Genomic DNA, 17,107 nt, shown 5'->3' on the forward strand with positions numbered 1-17,107 from the left:
TATCGATTTTTAAAGCAAAACTCGATATGCGCGTGGTATACACGGACCTAAGTCTGTAGCTCTTATATTTTCTGAAATCGACACTTTCAAACATACTGACAGACGGACGGACAGACAGACGGACAGGGCTAAATCAACTCAGCTCGTCGCCCTGATCAAGAATATATATACTTTGTGGGGTTTGGTATGCCTCCTTCCGCCTGTTACATACATTTTGGCAAAACCATTATACCCTGGTTTCCCATTGAAAATGGGTTCAGGGTATACAAATTGAATAAGGTTAAAACGAATTGTTCGGACTTTAAAAATAGAACAGCCAAATGTAATTTGTGCCTTAAAATAATAAAAATAAATGGTAACACACCAAATATGGCGTCGCATATGAAAATCAAGCACAATGATGCATAGATTGGCAGTACACTGTGCGGAAAAATTGAAGCTAGGGAAAGCAATCCAGTAATTAGTACCTTCGTAGCGACTTGCTTCGGCAATAAAATGTGTTGTCAGCGACTCACGAAGTCGTATGACGGATAATCAAATCACTGAACGCGTTTTTTTAATTCTTTGAGTACCGAATACTGGAGTTAAGCGGTCTTTATAATTACAAAAAAATAATAATAACAATTCTTATGGTTCTTGTTTTTTAGGACGGATTATAAATTTATTATATATATATCAAATATCATTTTGATATTTTTCAAAACTTAAAATATTAGTGAAGAGAGATGTAACATCTGTTTATATATTAATTAATTTTCTGATTTTAGTTGCACAGAGGGAATGTCTGAAACATATGAGCATGGAGTATCACAAGCTCCAAGCAAGCATCAAACAAAGACAAAAAATATGAATATGAATACATGTCGTAATTTAGATGTTCTTGTTGAAATACAATTTACAAAAATTCGTTTCTCTTATGATGCATACCCCAAAAATTCAATTTATTCATCTCGACAAGTACTAGTTATTTCGGATATTGAGATACGTGATCGTTTACTTTCTTCGGACATCAACAAGCTTCTTTACCATCCCCATAAAAGTAACGCACCACAAAAGAATGATGAAAATATGATTATGATAAAAGCACTGAATGCTCGATCCAATTTTAAGAAACACCGAGGAGAAGAGTGTTCATTGAAAGTCTCAATTTTACCTATAAGACTTAATATTGACCAAGACACTCTATTGTTTCTGGAAGAATTTTTTTTAGCTTTAGCTAAAAGTTCTGAAAATTCAACATCTTTAAATAACTTAAAACGTAATACTGTGGCCATATACGAAACCTCAAATAGCATTCCTGATTCAAAACGTAATGATGAAACAGATACTGATATAATGAATGCAATAATAGATCCAGAAACTTCTATTGAAGATGAAGATAATCCCATTTATTTTAAGGAGTTTATATTCAGTCCAGCTTTACCAATCTGCTTTGACTATCATGGTCGGAGAGTTGAACTATCTCATGGCCCAATAACTGGATTAATAATGGGACTCGCACAGCTACAGGGATCTGGAATATGTCTACGTGAAGTTATTAATCGGTAAGTTTCTATTGTGTAATGATTAAAATACTTTAAGAATATAATCAATTAGCAGATACATTGTCTATTGAATATATATATCTGCTCATTGATTATATTCTATATATATATATATATAATCTATGTAAAATTTTTTTTTTTATTAAATTACATTAACGCTAAAATAATTAAAAAAGTTAAACAAAGAACAAAATTTAGCAAGTAAGAAAACTCTACTCGAGAGTGCTCGACTAGATACTACCCTGAACCAAACTAATAAAAATGCACATTTAGTACGGCGCAAAATTTCAATTTTGATATGTTTAAAAATATAAAGGAAAAACGAGTAAGAAGACTCTAGTCGAGACTGCTCGACTAGGAGGTACCCTGAACCCTCCATTCTGATATTAAAATCACTGTGCACTTCTTTTCGGCACAAATACATACACACGCACGTATTAGAACGCGCTATGCTAACTGTGCAATAAGCAGCGACTGCGCTTGGGCTGCGCTACAGTGTGGGCAACATTATAAGAATTTATTTGTTGAATAATTTAATTTGTAGACGTACAATCTTAATGAAAGAACATAATCATAATGTTCAAGTGTATGTGCATTCCAAAGCACATGTCTCTAGTATTTGAAATACGCTTTTTACAAAGATGAGGGTGAGGGGGTGGATATAGGGGTGGGGGGTAAATTACAACGAAAACCGAAATTATATAAAATCCATATAAGTCTACATTTAAAATTTGGAAACTCTAGCTCTAAAAGTATAGGATATATAAATAACTAGCTTTCGATAACGTTTTTGATCAATAATAAAATATCGGGAGTAGTTATCGATATATAGAGAAAAACTCGATATGCGCGTGATATACACGGACCTAGGCAAACAATTTAAAGTCTCTAGCTCTTATATCTTCTGAGATCGACGCGTTCATACATACGGACGGACGGACGGACGGACGGACGTATGATCAAGAATATATATAGTTTGTGGGGTCTGCCCCGCCTCCTTCTGCCTGTTACATACTTTTAACAAAACCATTATACCCTGATTTCCCATTTTCAATGGGTTCAGGGTATAAAAAGCTTATTAATTTATACAGTGTCAAATATTTATATGTATAAAGATTTAAAGAATGCCTTTTATTGTCACTCTGAATTGATTAGTCATGTGAATTAATAAAAGTCAAAAAACGATAATTAACGAAAAAGTGAATGATTGCGTGATAGGCGAACCACGTCTTGAGTGAGTTTATATTGTACCGAGCTCAGGGCGTCATAGCTTCGTTATATTTTACGAGAATATATTAAGGCTTAAAACAAAATGAAAAAGATACCAAAGCGTAAAGGCGTCGAATCACTCTAGTTAACGCATGCATTTTCTACTTCGTATTTGAAGATTCTAGCTCTTATACTTTAGCAGATATAAACTTTTGCGGTTTGTCAACTTGTAGGCGGTCAAATCCTTTTGGGCTTGGGTGGTCATCCCGAGTATAAATACCAAACTTGAGGTCTCTAGCATCAATAGTGTCCAAAATATAGCAGAATTTAAAAAAAATCACTATATCTTCAGGCCCGATTTGCCACGTCTCTTGTGGGTGTGGTCATATCTGTATTAGAATCATATTATTAGCTTACATAGATATATATGAGTATGTGCTCTAGCTTCCATAGCGCCGAGAAAAATCGCGGACAGACGAACATTTCACAAAACGAATATACTCGTTTCAATAGCGTGAATGAGTATAATCATATTTAGTAGGGTTGAAAATTTTTATTTCGATATGTTACAAAATATAAATGAAATAAAACGGTCATTAACTTATACAGTGTAAAATATTGATATGCTCTAAAATAGTTACACTAAATTCCGTATCCTAAATACTCACTGTGGTAAATTACCTCAAAAGTCCTAGCGCTAATATACATATATACAAATTTATTAATTAGATAGATTTAGACAATACGTTTTATTGACACTCTCAACTGATAAGCCATGTTAATTAACAAATTTCAGGAAAACGATAATTCGCGAAAAAGTTAATGAGTGCGTGATACGCGAAAAACGTCTTGAGTGAGCTAACATTGGAGTGAGCTCAAAGCCTTATAGCTTACGGCTTTCAATAAAATGAGCGGGAATAAATGAAGCCTTAAAATGCATTTTCTACTTCGTATTTTTTCGGCTTGAGAAAATCAGTGCGCTGCGAGAGCTCAAATATACATACATATGTGCATGATCACATTTTCATATTGTATGCGCTATTTTTGCGTTACTATCTTGTAAAGTAGTAAATTACGGATGCTGGGATAGACTCAGTCTACCCAGGGTGTACTCACAAGAAATTTATTTTTATGTAATAGTGAGACACCAGGGGGGGGGGGGGGGTTAATATTTAACGTTATTGGTCGGGAAATGGGAGAGGGGGAAAATCTAATATGGGGACCGTCACTCACGTGTACCTTTTCTTCTCCAGTGTCTTCTCACCCCTTTTCTTTTGCCTCGTTGCCGCCAAACTTTGCTCCAGTTGCCGTTTAATTTAATAAAAGTTGCCAATCCGTTCTCCAGTTTCTTTCCTTTTTATTTGAGATGCCGCTTAATCTAACCGCGTTTCACAATTCAACTCTCCGCTCACAACTCTCCACGCAGGGTTGCGCCGCCGATCGCCGATAAATTGTCAGCGCTTTGGGCGGCATTTTCAAATATCAATTCAATTCTCTGTGTACCAAATATCAACTTCTGCTTAACCTACTTGTTTAACTATTAATTATAAATCTAAAAACTATTAATTATCAATTCAAAACCAATACTACTTACTTTACTAACTTAATTTCTACTTGCTAATTAAGCCTACTTAATTTATTAATTTAACTCTACATCTTAGCGAATACAAAATAAACTAAACATTTCATCAATTCTGATACCAACTGAACATTTCATTAATTCAAATTCGTAAATAAACACTTCTTCAATTCTCTCTTACAAACTAGACATTTCATCGGCTCAAACTCAAAATAAACATTAAACATTTCTTCATTCTCTTATGATCGTGAGGCGGTAACTGGGGCGCCGCCTCACACCCCCCCCCTTACTTAATCAAGGAGACGACCACGGCTCCTGTGGCCGCCACCGTGACATTATAGGCTCCGGCGTCCGACGTCACTTTGAAGCGCGTGCGGCGATGTCGGCGACTGCAAACCTCCGCTTCCCTCCTCACCAGCTCTACTACTTCTTCGGCTAGAACCGTGCCCTCCGGGCGCACTGTCCAGTCCCGCGGGATGGACACGAAGCCCTCTCGTCCCGCACTATCCTCTGCTCTTGACTGGGACGCCTCGTCTGCTTGCCATCCATCGAGGACATCATCTAGCTCCCTCCGATGGCTCGACCCCGCCAGACGGGGATCATCTAGTTTCCGCCATTTTGGCCGCGGCTCGGCGTCGCTTGCTGGTCGTCTCCGTCGGTCCGCCCTGCCACTGCTCGACGCTCCATCGGCGTTCGGGGATCTGGCACCTCGATCCCGGCGGCCTGCACTAGACTGTCGACTCGTGCGCTCCGGACGATAGACCGGCTGGGCCAATCCACGCCTGTTCTCGGCGGCCCCCGGAACATAGCGAAAGCGGAGTCGCGGCGTCGGTTATCGCCTCGATCGTCCTTTAATCGGCGCCGTGGAGTCGGCATCGGCTCCGCATCCTCTCGCCGCTCGCCCCTCCTCGTCCAAAGCTTCTCTGGCTCTCCGGCTTCCGCTCGCGACGCCACCCTCGAGGCAGGATTTGGGGCGGAGGGACAGTGCTCCCTGCCGCCTCCTACCTCGCGTGGCGGGAGCTGGTCGGGGACCTCTTCCGCGTTGCTCTCCTCCTCGCGTTCATCTGCAGCTCACGGTATCGGGCTGGCCCAACACTCTAACTCCTCGTCTGTTTAGATACTGTGGCCCTCCACCTGGGACGGAGTCGGCGAAGTGGGAGTAGACGCCGGCTCTTCCACGTGCGGTGGAGTCCGCTGCACTCCAGGCGCTGGTACATATATTGTGGTGAAACTTCACTTCAGCACCATAATTGTGTCCTCCAAAGCCACCGATAAGTCAATCGTGGAGTGATGGATGGAAGGGACAGGACCGGTGCGTGGCTGCCTCTCCCACGACGACCCTTGAGGAAATGCCTCCTCCCATTCCTCGTCACTACTGATAGTGATCACGTCGTCTTCCATTTCGCTTATCTGTGGGAATTAGAACATTAATATTCGCTCTCTCTCGGATCTCTTCTTGACCAAAACAGTTAATGCGTTAGTGTGAGATTAGTGAGGTTTTTCAAAGAGGTGGTAGAGGGGATAGCGGGGTTTCATGCAATCGAGTCTCTTTCATTCGAGCGGCGTGCCAATGCTCGATTTAGGCCGATCGAATCTTCCCTCCTCTCCCGTTTCCTCTCTCAGCATCGTCTCGCCGGTCTCCTCCTCCTCAGTGTAGAAAGGCTTAAGCTGGGAAAGGTTGGCCACCCTCTTCCTTCGTTCGCCCGCTCGAGCGAGTCGCACCACGTTGGTGGAGATAAAGTGGACGACCCTGTAGGGGCCCTCGAACTTGGGCGCCAATTTCGCCGCGAAGCCCTCCGCTGCGTTGGACAGCTGGTGCTGCCGCAGCAGAACCATCGACCCCAGCGCGGGTCTCCACTCTCGTCGGCGCAGATTGTAATACCTGCCTTGGTCCTTCGACGCCTTTTGCAAATTATTACGGGCCACTTCGAAGATTTCTTTCATCGTCTCTTTCCTTGTCTCTAAGTCGACTTCCCTCGTTGCCGACCCGGGAGTGACCTCGTCGTAAAGGGTAGACGGGAGGCGAGGCTCTCTACCCATCATCAGGAACGCGTGAATCCAGTAGAATCCGCGACACTAGAGTTAATCGCTAACGATATCTCTGGTAGCAGCACATCCCACGAACTCTGATGTCCCTCGATGTACTGGGCTATCATCGTTTTTACGGTGCGATTGGTCCTCTCGGTCGGATTTTCTTGCGGGGAGTACGGGGCAGTGAACTGTAGCCGCACCCCCAAGGACTCCATGTATGACCGAAATCCCTTACTCGCAAACTGCGCGCCGTTGTCACAGACGAACATCTTGGGGACTCCGAATCGAGCCAAAATGCGCTCCCTGAAAGCCGCTTGCAGCAACGCCGCGGTTGCCCTCTTCAACGGCACCAGCTCCACCCATTTGGCGAACGCATCATGGAACACAAGCAACATTGTGTTCCCGCGCTTCGATCGAGGCATGGGACCTACGAAATCCGCGCACAGAATCGACATGGGCTCCGCTACTTGCCTGGTCAGCATCTGACCCGCTGGTTTGCGCTGCTCGCTCTTAAACTTTTGGCACTCCTCGCATCGCTTCACATATAGAGCCGCTTCCCGGAACATCCCCAGTAGTATCTTTGCGCCAGCCTCATAACCGTCTTCCTCACGCCTTGATGCCCCGCTGTGGGAGCGTCATGGCATTCTTGCAGCACTCTTTTCCGCTGGTGGGTTGGGACGCACAATTTCCAGGGAATGTAGTCTTCGTCGTCCACCCGTTGGCCAAAATTACGGTACAGCTGCCCGTTCTCCTCAACGTAATCTTTGAACTTCTCTGGATCCTCCTTGATCCTCCCACGCATCCTCGCTATCCACTTGCAAACCCCTTGCAAGTCCCCATCATTCGCTAGCAGCTTCCCACAGGTTGGCGAGAGAGTGCGTCGGCCACCACATTTAGTTTCCCTCGTCGATAGCGGATGTCGAATTGGAACTGCTGCAGCTCCAGTGCCCACCCCGCGATTCTCCCTGTGGGGCTCTCTATTGAATTAAGCCACTTCAATGCCAAGTGATCTGTAACTACCTCAAATCGATAGCCTTCGAGGTATCAACGCATTTTCCTGATAGCCCAGACAATTGCTAGGCACTCCTTTTCTGTAGCTGAATAATTGAGCTCCGCTTTCAACATCTTCCGACTAGCGTACGCAATCACCTTTTCCTCGCCTTCGACCTCTTGTGTGAGCACTGCGCCCAAGCCGTAGTCGCTGGCATCCGTCTGTAGTACGAACCTCGCTGAAAAATCGGGACACGCCAACACTGGCGCGGTCGTGAGGCTCTCTTTGAGTTGCTTCAATGACTCCTCTTGCTCGTCGCTCCATTCCCATTTGTGGCCTTTCTTAAGGAGTCTCGTCATTGGTTCCACCGTCGACGCAAAGTTTGGCACGAATCGCCTGTACCACGATGCCATTCCCAAACACTGCCGCAGTTCTTTGAGAGTCGATGGTGTCGGGAAGCGGCGGATCGCCTCGACCTTTGCGAGATCTGTGCGTATCCCTTCTTCGCTGATGACATGCCCGAGATAGACCAAACTTTTCCTGAAGAAGCTACATTTCTTCTGGTTTACTCGAAGGTTGGCTTTCCTCAATCGGCGGAAAACTTCCCTCAAGTTCTCCACATGCTGCGCTTTCGTGGCGCCGATCACCACAATGTCGTCTAAGTATGCAAAAGCATGCGGATCCATGTCCGGTCCTATTACTGTGTCCAACGCCCTTTGGAACGTAGCGCCTGCTGAATGTAAACCAAATGGCATCACTCGCCATTGGAATAACCCTCTCCCCGGGACCGTGAACGCCGTGCATTCTCTACTATCTGCTGCCATGGGGATTTGCCAATATATATCTTCAAATCCAGGGTGGATATGTATCGTGCGTGTCTCAGCCTCTCGAGAATGTGATTGATACGTGGAACGGGATAGGCGTCTGGGATTGAGTGTGCATTCAGCTGCCTGTAGTCCACATACATGCGCCAATCTCCGGTCTTCTTCTTTACCAGAACGATAGGTGCGCTATGCGGGCTCCGCGACGGCTCGATGGCTCCAGCTCTAATCAATTCGTCTACCTGTTCGTCAATTACCTTCCTCATAGCCGGATTCTTGGGATAATATCTTTGCTTAAGAGGCTTATCATCCCGCATCCTTATGCTATGCTCGGCGATATTTGAAACTCCGTCGAGCCCCTTGAAAAGCGCCAGCTCCGCTTCCAGAAACTCCTTCAGGTCGTCCTCCAGGTCCTCTGGCCACCCCGTGTCGTCGGGGGAAGGCTCTGTATTCTCCACATCCTCTTCTTGGTATATTGGACTCTGCGGTGACTGACTACTCTGAATTTCGTCGACATCCTCCGCCTCCAATCCCACCAACCAAACTTCTGGGGGAAGCTCCTCTAGTCCTTCCTCCAGATCCTTTGCCCTCGCCAGCTGGGGACACCTCCCGAGCTCTCTTTTCGGGATCTCGCGCCATCTCTTGATCGGCCGGGCCGGTGGTCCGCCGCCCTGCGACGTGCCCTGCCCATCGATCGGCAATCCTTCGCCCGTTGACGCCGCGCCCCCTTTCTGCGTCGGGGACCAACACGGTGCTTCGGGGCCTCTCTTCCGTTCCTTTTCGCGAATCCTTGATCGAACAAGCGACTGTGGCCCTCCAGACTGGTCGCTCTCTTTCGATTCATGCGGTCCGCTTCTCAGGGACGTCTCTTCCTTCGGCTCCTCCTTCATCTTCATGGTAAGCGCTGCGTTGCCACAACACAATGTGGTGTCCATAGCGCACAAGAAGTCCATCCCCAGGAGAAGGTGGTCCAGCATCGCCGGCATGACGAGCAATGTCATCTTTGCAACCTTTCCTGCGAGACTCACCTCCACACTTATCCTCTTCGTTATCTCCAGCGTGGATCCATCAGCCAATCTAATCCGGGACTGCATCTCCTGGATCTCGCCTCGGATCCCCTGCCTGCGCACACAGTCTTCGCTTATGCAACTGCGTGTGGCCCCGGTGTCGATTGTGGCCGTCATCGCTCGACCCCCAATCACCACCGCCGCGACGATCCTCCCCTCCTCCACCGAAAGTGGATTCTTCACCTCATCTTTGCTATCTAAGCGGCGCCGCCCCGCTCCAGCGTCGTCGCGCTCGCAGCATTCCCGCGTGCTTTTACCTTTCTTTCCACATCGCTGGCAGGATGGTGCTTGCCCGCTTTGGCATTCGCGTGCGAAATGACCTACTTGCCCGCAGCGATAGCAAGTTCGTCGTGTCGCCGTTCCAGACTCGCCCTCCTGCACCATCATCCGGTGGACAGCCTCTTGGGATACCGCCGTGGGCGCCATCGCTGCTCCTGCTGCTTGACCTCTGACTTGGGATCCCGGCGCCTGTGTGCGGAAAGGGTTGTTTGGTCGATTTTCCGCCGGCTTCGACCATGCTGTCTTCGTCCTATCTGCCACAGCCTCTCTGCCTTGTTCCCTCCTCTGACCTTGGACATTCTCAAACTCGGCAGCCATCTGCGTGAGTTGTGTCAGCGTGACAAAGTCATGACGCCTCACGTACAACCGATAGTCCGGGGCCGCATTCTCATATGCTCGATACAGTTCCTGCGCCGCGCTATATCGTGCCTGCCGCATCAACAACCTAAGCTCGATTAGGTAGTCCTTGAAACTTTCTCCTTCTCTCTGATGACGCGACCTTATTTGATCCTCCAGGCGTTCGAAGTACTGCTGGGGGAGGAAGAAATCAAAGAATTCCCTCCTAAAATCGGCCCACGAAGAATCTCTCAACCCGCTGGTCAAGAACCACTTCGCCGCCTTATCCGCGAATACCTCGCGATGATGACGCGACCTTATTTGATCCTCCAGGCGTTCGAAGTACTGCGAGGGGAGGAAGAAATCCAAGAATTCCCTCCTGAAATCGGCCCACGAAGAATCTCTCAACCCGCTGGTCAAGAACCACTTCGCCGCCTTATCCGCGAATACCTCGCTCATCGCTCGTAGCATCTGATCTAACTCGATGCCGTAGGTGATCGCCCTCTCTTCCACGATCTCCACGAAGCCCAACGGGTCCGTTCGGCCATCATAGCGCATGCCCCATTTACGAACCTGTTCGGCGACCCCCCAGGGTGGGGACCTCTCTAACGGGATCGTAGACGCGGGGACTTGTCGGCCAGTCTTCGGAATTGTCGCTACCGCCTCGTCTTCTCCAGTGTTGCCAAACTCCTTCCGCTCTTCACGACGTCGCACCGCCGCGCTGTTCGCCATGGGCACTCTCAGTCTCAGGGACTCTGTTTGAACGGGACCTTGTTCTTGAACCTTTCGCAAATCCGGCTCCGATTTTTGATAAGCCCGGCTGCCCATGCTTGGCGCATTGCCTCCCAGAGTGAACTCGGGCCCTTTCGCGAAGCGCTTCTCGATCTCGGCCAATCTCGCTTTGGCCTCCGCCGAATAGTTGTTGCTCTGTATGAACATAGAGAGCCTTTTCCTTAGATCCTCTACTCGGCCCTCAACATCCAGGCCGAACTCTCGCGCTATCGTGATTTTTACTTTATTATTATTATCATTCTCTTTATTATTATAATTTCTATTTCCCTTTTTTTTTTTTTTTTTTTTTTTTTACTTCATCTCCTCTTCTCATCCCCGTATTTACTTTCAGTTAGATCTTCCTCGTTCATTCGTTTTATTCCTTTTCGCTTCCTTTTTATACGCCTTTAATTCCTTTTCCCTTCGTTTAACTTGCTGTATTTCATCTTCATTCCCACACTTTCATTTTCCTTGATCGTTTTCTTTCGATACCTTTGTTTAATTTCCTTTGTTACTCTACTCCGTCTTCACTCTCGGGACTTATCCCCTTTTATTTTCTCCTCGTTTTATCTCTCTTCCCTTTGCTCTTCTCACTCCTCGAATACCTTCTACCTCGTCTTGCTTTATTCCAATTCGCTCCGACCTTTTCTATTTGTCATGCGTCGTTTTTGTTTTTATTTCATTTTATTTTGATTTAATTTTATTTTACTTTGATTTATTTTATTTCAATTTTATTTAATTTATTATTATTTTAATTTATTTATTTTATTTTATTTATTTAGTTTTATTTATTTGTGTTTTATTTTTATTTTATTTTATTTTATTTTATTTATTTTTGTTTTATTTTATTTAATTTTATTGTATTTATTTTATTTTATGTTTACTTTATTTTTATTTTATATATACACAAAATTTTTATCTATATTTATTTTTATTTTCATTTATTTTTATTTTTATTAATTTTTTTATTTATTTACATTTTATTTTACTTCTATTTATTTACATTTTTTATTTTATTTATGTTTAATATCTATCTTTTTCATTTTATTTTGATTTACTTTCCTTTTCTTTTCATTTCTGTTTTTTTATTTTCTTTCTATTCTTTTCTTTCTTTTCTTTTATTTTCTTTTTATTTTTATGTTTTTTTATCTTTTCTTTCTTATTTATTTGGTCGGATCTGCCTAGGTCGGGTATCGCGAAATAACGCAACAGGCGAATAAACTATAGTAGTCGAGCTGCACAGTGGGCCTCAGGCCGCCAAAACCGGACAAATCTCTGCGACACGTATTTTCGCACCAACATGTCGAATATACCCTATATAGAATGAAGCGGAACCGTGTAATAGACAACCAGCCAAAAATTGACTCTCACTCTCTTTCTCTCACTCGCCTATGCGCTCACATATGCATATATGTATGCATACAGCGAATAGCGAGAGTAAAAAAAAACGGACAAAGCGCGTATATATGTATGTACGCTATAACCTGCATACATACATATGTAACGGACAAGCGGCCAAAATTGATCCTCGCTCTTTCTCTTTCACTCGCCTATGCGCTCTCAACTACATACATATATATAGCGAATAGCGGGAGTAACAAACGGACAAAATGCGTATATATGTATATGCACTCTAGTCTGCATGCATATATACAGTCTGTCAAGAATCAGTTGGCACACTGAAAAAAAATTTAATTTTTTGACTTTGGTTGCAAATATCTAAGTCAATAATGCATAAAAATTATTTTTTTCAAATAGGAATATGTTTAATATTATATCATTAATTTAAGTATAAAAATAGAAAGCATAACATTCAATATGTAAAAAAAAAATCAACAAAAACAAAGAATACTCATAAATAACAGTGTCAATAATGTGTTGGCACTAAGCGCTTTGCACATCTGCTTTGCTCTAATTCTTAGAAGTAACGGTATGATATTTTATGCATCTATGTACGTTTTCTTTTACATTTCTTGCCATTTGATTGTCAATTTTCTCTAGTTACGCATTTAAGCACAAATTTCATATTTTTTTAAAATGCCTGGAAAGCGATTAAGCTTTGAGATGGTGCAGCTCATCTATTACAACCACGAGATGGGCAAATTCGTTCCAGAATTGATGGACATGTTTTCTGTGCCCAGGAGAACGGTTTATAACGTTATAAACCGGGCCGAAAAAGAAAATAGGCTGCTTTTAAAGACGGGAGGAGGGCCGAAAAAAAGATCACTGGACGAGTAGAGCGTCTTATTCTCAGAAAAGTGAACGCTAATCCGCATATTTCTGTAAGATGTCTTGCTAAAGAGCTGAAGCAAGAATGTGGCATAGATGTCTCACATGAAACGGTACGCAAAGCCCTCATGAGCCATGAGTACAGTTCGAGAGTAGCGCGGAAAAAGCCTCTGTTATCAAAAGCAAATATCGAAAATACCCCGCAGAATATTGGGAGGACGTCATATTCCGTGATGAAACAAAAATGATGCAGTACTATAATGATGGTCCTCCCAGGGTATGGCGCAAGCCATTAACGGCTCTTGACAGCAAAAATATTATTCCCACTATTAAATTTGGCAAATTATCGGTGATGATATGGGGGTGTATATCAAGCAAGGGAGTCGGAGAAATTGCATTCATTGAAAGCACAATGAATGCAGAGCAGTACCTCCAAATTTTGAGAGCAAATTTGAGAGCAAGTGCGGCTAAATTCGGCTTTCTGAATGGCAACAAGCCAAATTTTAAATTTTATCAGGACAACGATCCGAAGCATAAAGAACTCACTGTTCGCACTTGGCTGCTGTACAACTGTGGCAAAGTGATTGACACACCCCCCCCAGAGCCCTGACCTTAACCCGATTGAACATGTGTGGGCATACTTGAAGAAGAAAGTTGGAAAAGGAATCCTAAGAGCCGCACACAACTCAAATCAGCTATAATTGAGGAGTGGGAGAAAATCCCTCTTGATTTAATTAAAAACCTTATAGCATATATGAAAAAACGCCTTCAACATGTTTTAAATGCCCAGGGAGGCCACACTAAATATTAAAATTATGTTACTTAATCATATTTTAGCTTTAATTTTAAGTTAAGATTCATAGATTGTAAGTGTGCCAACACATTATTGACATTGTTATTTATGAGTATTCTTTGTTTTTGTTGATTTTTTTTTACATATTGAATGTTATGCTTTCTATTTTTATATTTAAATTAATGAAATAATATTAAACATATTCCTATTTGAAAAAAATAATTTGTATGCATTATTGACTTAGATATTTGCATCCAAAGTCAAAAAAATTTTTTTCAGTGTGCCAACTCATTCTTGACAGACTGTATATGTTTGCATATAACTACAGACATGCACACAAACATACATACATATATGCAAATGCGTATACTCATATATTGGCGAATAAATATGCACAAAATCGACGCGCCGAAATTCGAATTAGACGCGCAATTCGCCTCTTTACCGTTACCAGTATACTCTACTTTTTCTTTTCTCACTCGCAAGGTATACTCGACTTGCCACTCAGAGAAGATATTCACATGTCAAAATCAACCACTACTTGCACATATAACAATATTCTCGGGTATTTACTCGCACAAACATACCCATATACCATTACACTCCTTCATGCATATACGCTTATATGCACCACATATATATATTTACTTCAATATACCATATATATTAATTCCGACATATAATATATTTAATCAACTACCACCAAAACCAGACATATAAGCAATGAGTAAATACGTGATGAAATGTAAGCAACCAAACAGATATACCTCACAGCGATCGCGCTGTCCAGGGTATAAAGATTCAAAAGCGACGAGAGAAGAAAACCAACGGTAAAACGATTATGGCGCCGAAAAGTACAGCTTGCGCCAAAATCGTTAAACACACATGCACATATATATATATACACATAAATTTTCTACTCTTCTCGATCAAGATTTTTAAGGTTTTATATATCAAAATATAGCACTTTTATATATTTATTATAATTTCCGCCGTTTCCCCTCGGCCATACGATACACCGCGCACCTCCCTGTGTCCCTGCTCGGGCGCCACTTGTAAAGTAGTAAATTACGGATGCTGGGATAGACTCAGTCTACCCAGGGTGTACTCACAAGGAATTTATTTTTATGTAATAGTGAGACACCAGGGGGGGGGGGGTGGGGAATATTTAACGTTATTGGTCGGGAAATGGGAGAGGGGGAAAATCTAATATGGGGACCGCCACTCACGTGTACCTTTTCTTCTCCAGTGTCTTCTCACCCCTTTTCTTTTGCCTCGTCGCCGTCAAACTTTGCTCCAGTTGCCGTTTAATTTAATAAAAGTTGCCAATCCGTTCTCCAGTTTCTTTCCTTTTTATTTGAGATGCCGCTTAATCTAACCGCGTTTCACAATTCAATTTCGCGCTTAACCACTTGACTATTGCTCGCCCACCACTCGACTAATCGTTTCTTTTCTGCGCTTGCCCAAAGCGCTCGGCGTCGGCGACGCAACTCTCCGCTCACAACTCTCCACGCAGGGTTGCGCCGCCGATCGCCGATAAATTGTCAGCGCTTTGGGCGGCATTTTCAAATATCAATTCAATTCTCTGTGTACCTAATATCAACTTCTGCTTAACCTACTTGTTTAACTATTAATTATAAATCTAAAAACTATTAATTATCAATTCAAAACCAATACTACTTACTTTACTAACTTAATTTCTACTTGCTAAATCTAAACCCCAACGACTACAAAACTAACCCTAATTAAGCCTACTTAATTTATTAATTTAACTCTACATCTTAGCGAATACAAAATAAACTAAACATTTCATCAATTCTGATACCAACTGAACTTTTCATTAATTCAAATTCGTAAATAAACACTTCTCCAAACTAGACATTTCATCGGCTCAAACTCAAAATAAACATTAAACATTTCTTCATTCTCTTATGATCGTGAGGCGGTAACTGGGGCGCCGCCTCACAATCTCTCTTACTCTTTCTGGCTCCCTATGATCTCTCCCTCTACGTGCGCACAAGCATGCTACATGTATGATCATTTTTGTGGCTGTATGTAAACTTATCAGCTCATGTAGTCGAACTCAGCTGAATATGCTGTCTTGAGTCATATACGAGCGCACTCCTTCACTTACCCGTTTTCAGCTTAGCTTCTATGTCACATACATATACATACATATGTATGTATATTGCGAACTGTTAATTCGAGCACGCCTCCTTCTGCCTGTTACATACATTTCAACAAAACCATTATACAATTATTTCCCATTTTCAATGGGTTCAAGGTATACAAAAAATTAAAGTGTCTAGCTCTTATATCTTCTGAGATCGACGCGCTTAAGCATACAGACAGACAGGCGGCCAAAATCTACTTAGATCGTCGCGCTCATCAAGAATATATATACTTTATGGGGTCTGCCACGCCTCCTTCTGCCCGTTACATACTTTTTCACAAAACCATTATACCCTGATTTCCCATTTTCAATGGGTTCAGGGTATAAAAATTTCAAGTCTCTAGCTCTTATATCTTCTGAGATCGACGCATTCAAACATACGGACAGACGGACAGGGCTAAATAAACTCAGCTCGTCGCCCTGATCAAAAATATATATACTTTGTGGGGTCTGCCATGCCTCCTTCTGCCTGTTACATACATATAATAAGTAAGAAAGCTCTAGTCGAGACTGCACGAACACGAGATCCCCTGAATCCTTCGAGCAAGTGATATTTCAATAATTATTCGCATATGCACACATACACGCACACACACTGACATAAGTACGGACGCATAAACACGCATTGGCTGCAGTGTTGGCTTACTATGGGAACTTAATTGATAACAAAATAACGGGGCAAGTTATCGATATTTAAAGCAAAACTCGATATGCGTGTGCTATACACGGACCTAGGAAAAAAATTTCAAGTCTCTTATATTTTCTGAGATCGACGCGTTCAAACATACGGACAGACGGACGGACAGAGCTTAATAGACTCAGCTCGTCGCCCTGATCAAGAATATATATACTTTATGGTCTGTCACGCCTCCTTCTGCCTGTTACATACATTTAACAAAACCATTATACACTGATTTCCCATTTTTAATGGGCTCAGGGTATAATAAAAGTCGTTTACAACATACATAGATTAATGAATAGTCTACATGGGAAGAGACAAATATTGAATTAATTTGCAAAGAGAACAAATATTACTATCAGTTAGTCTAAATGTGACCAGTAAACTAACTGACAGCAGTGCAATTGCTTCAGAAAAGAGTTCAATATTTCACTAATCATCATCATACATAATTAGGGTTACACAACGCCATCTGTAGAGATAAGTAGATATGTCTGTTAAAGAAAATCATGAAATCGGTTTTGTACAACCCATCCACAATTATAATATATAATATATTAATATACTAGCTGGCCCGGCAAACGTTGCATTGCCCTCTATATTAT

The 17,107-nt window shown here is 42.8% G+C and overlaps 1 protein-coding gene across 10 annotated transcripts in view; it reads left to right on the plus strand.

Moving 5' to 3' along the window:
* The window catches only part of Atg2 (Autophagy-related 2), a 274,490-nt gene that overhangs the window by 129,720 nt on the left and 127,663 nt on the right, over positions 1 to 17,107 (plus strand). For 9 of the 10 annotated variants that reach the window (XR_016268485.1, XM_089461789.1, XM_089461793.1 and 6 more), the window contains one exon: positions 768 to 1,544. Coding sequence is in view for 9 of the 10 variants with exons in the window: in XM_089461789.1 (XP_089317915.1) it covers positions 768 to 1,544 (777 nt within the window). In the remaining variant the exon portion in view is untranslated. Of the gene's footprint in view, positions 1 to 767; positions 1,545 to 17,107 lie in introns of those variants that run through there. The other variant, XM_089461795.1, reaches the window with a different exon arrangement.

Source organism: Drosophila arizonae, chromosome 2, assembly GCF_054131065.1.
Source record: "Drosophila arizonae isolate 15081-1271.41 chromosome 2, UAZ_ARI_1.0, whole genome shotgun sequence".
Lineage (NCBI taxonomy): Eukaryota > Metazoa > Arthropoda > Insecta > Diptera > Drosophilidae > Drosophila > Drosophila arizonae.